General features: G+C 51.5%; 2 protein-coding genes across 2 annotated transcripts; one reads left to right on the forward strand and one right to left on the reverse strand.

The window, feature by feature from the left end:
* Window positions 1-201: 201 nt before the first annotated feature.
* Window positions 202-1,512, reverse strand: BU24DRAFT_429509 (uncharacterized protein). Its single transcript, XM_033529751.1, has 2 exons — window positions 784-1,512; window positions 202-722 (listed from the first exon to the last, which is right to left on the reverse strand). The coding sequence occupies exons 1-2, from the start codon at window positions 1,212-1,214 to the stop codon at window positions 302-304; spliced, it is 852 nt and encodes a 283-aa protein (XP_033376581.1). The 5' UTR covers window positions 1,215-1,512; the 3' UTR covers window positions 202-301.
* Window positions 1,434-1,749, forward strand: BU24DRAFT_469122 (uncharacterized protein; the record flags this gene model as incomplete). Its single annotated transcript, XM_033532587.1, has 2 exons — window positions 1,434-1,527; window positions 1,595-1,749. 2 exons carry the CDS (start codon window positions 1,434-1,436, stop codon window positions 1,747-1,749), a joined length of 249 nt encoding a protein of 82 aa, XP_033376582.1.
* Between the last annotated feature and the right edge of the window lie 15 nt (window positions 1,750-1,764).

The raw sequence follows: 1,764 nt of genomic DNA on the forward strand, positions 1-1,764 counted from the left end.
CGTGAAGCTCATGTACCTACCGCCGTACTCGCCCGACCTGAATCCAATCGAGGAGTTCTTCGCGGAGCTCCAGGTCTTCATCAAGCGCAGCTGGAGCACTTACGAGGAAGACCCAGCCCAAGGATTTAATGTGTTCCTAGAGTGGTGCGTGGATAAGGTAGGGAGCAAGCAACAGAGCACGCGGGGCCATGTTAGGCATTCTGGCTGGACCATCGACGAGGTCTAAATGCATTCCTATCTAGACTCGACATTAAGTATTAACCTTAACATTGATGATTTCTTTAACGGTAGCTTATCTCTCTCAATCTCGGTTTCCCCCAAACATAGCGCCATGAACTCCGCCGTTAATCACACCAGTTTGCAAGCCAGAGTTCTGATTGCCAAAAGTTACACTGCCCACTGTGGTTGAACCAACCTGACCCTTTGCGGCTGCTTTGGCAACTGCTTCTTCCTGAGCCCTAGACAACAGCCCGTCCAGTAGTCTCCGCGATGCGACTATCGCTTTGCGCTCCTCCTCATACTGCTGCAACGCTTTCGCTTTGTCTTCATCAGGCCCGACTGCGACTTCATCGTCGCTGCTGAGACCCAGCTCGTCCAGCTTATTATCCAAAACGATTAACTGTCTGTCTGTCGCGGTAATTGCACTCTTCACTTCCTCCTGTTTCTCGGAAATCGTCTTCTTGATGTCCTCAGTAATGTGGCTATGACGCACAGAGCTATACCTGTAGGACAAATAAGTCACACTTGTTGAGTTAAATCTACTTAGTCAAAGCTATTACTTACAGAGTTGCTATGCTCACAATTGAATTGACGGTTAGTTTACAGTTTTGGAGCTGCTCAGACATTGCCTTGATTTGCCCTTGCTTCAGGAGTCCTACTTTCGTGCGATCTTGCCATGCCAGTTTCCCATCCTCTGAGTGCCTGGTCCATCGTTGAAGGTCGGTCCGGAAGTGAGAGCATGCTTGCGTGCAGCTGCTGATTGTCCTCTCTGACTCTTTGCTAACATTTGAGCCAAGCAACTGCCACTCCCTATTCTCTACGCTTTGGAGAAGGCTAAGCGCTGCATCAACAGAGTGGACGTCCTCTAGCAGGCGCGTAACAGTCTTTGGTGCGTCTTTGAGCTGCTGTAGGTCATTTAGAAGTAGTCGTACGCCTTCCAAGGCTGGCGCAGTGATGCCCACGACTGCGGCTGTAATGCTAAGTGGGTCGGCCATTGTGGGTCTGACGCGATTGAGGAATCAGCAAGGGTAGAAATGCTGAAGTAGAAGTCAGACTTAGGGGGAAAGAGAATAGAGCAAAGCTTGTGAGCGGACAGAATTTGTAAGAGGGGAAGCTGAGGCTGAGAGCCGAGAGCTGATCACATGAGGCTGGGGTACGGCTGGACTGTTACCACAGACAGCCTACTCGACTATCGCATACCTTACAACTACACTATGGCGCTAACGGCATCCTTTGGCGATATGAACTATGGCGTCCAGGCCGGCATTATTAATGGTGATGTAAACCCTATGATCAACCTTCCGCCTGGTGAGTTGCGAGACGATCCGAGCTTAACAGCGCCAGACCAAGCGCTAACCGGCGGGCCTCCGCCTAGAGCGACGCGAAACTCCACCACAGCCATCCATCGTGATACCTTTCGCGCGAGACGCAGATTTTGTCGACAGGGGCACACTGCTCGACGAGTTCTGTGAGCGATGCACGCAGCCAAATGCAAGGATAGCGCTCGTCGGACTGGGTGGGGTAGGGTAAGCAGCACGAGTGCTT

The sequence above is a fragment of the Aaosphaeria arxii genome (genome assembly GCF_010015735.1).
Source record: "Aaosphaeria arxii CBS 175.79 unplaced genomic scaffold BU24scaffold_48, whole genome shotgun sequence".
In the NCBI taxonomy this organism is placed as follows: Eukaryota; Fungi; Ascomycota; class Dothideomycetes; order Pleosporales; genus Aaosphaeria; species Aaosphaeria arxii.

Bases quoted from the DNA above. Each gene is read 5' to 3' on its own strand.
- BU24DRAFT_429509 (XM_033529751.1), bottom strand. From the start codon at position 1,214: ATGGCCGACCCACTTAGCATTACAGCCGCAGTCGTGGGCATCACTGCG. The intron at 723-783 runs GTAAGTAATAGC...TTTGTCCTACAG, and splicing joins ATTGTGAGCATAGCAACTCT to GTATAGCTCTGTGCGTCATA.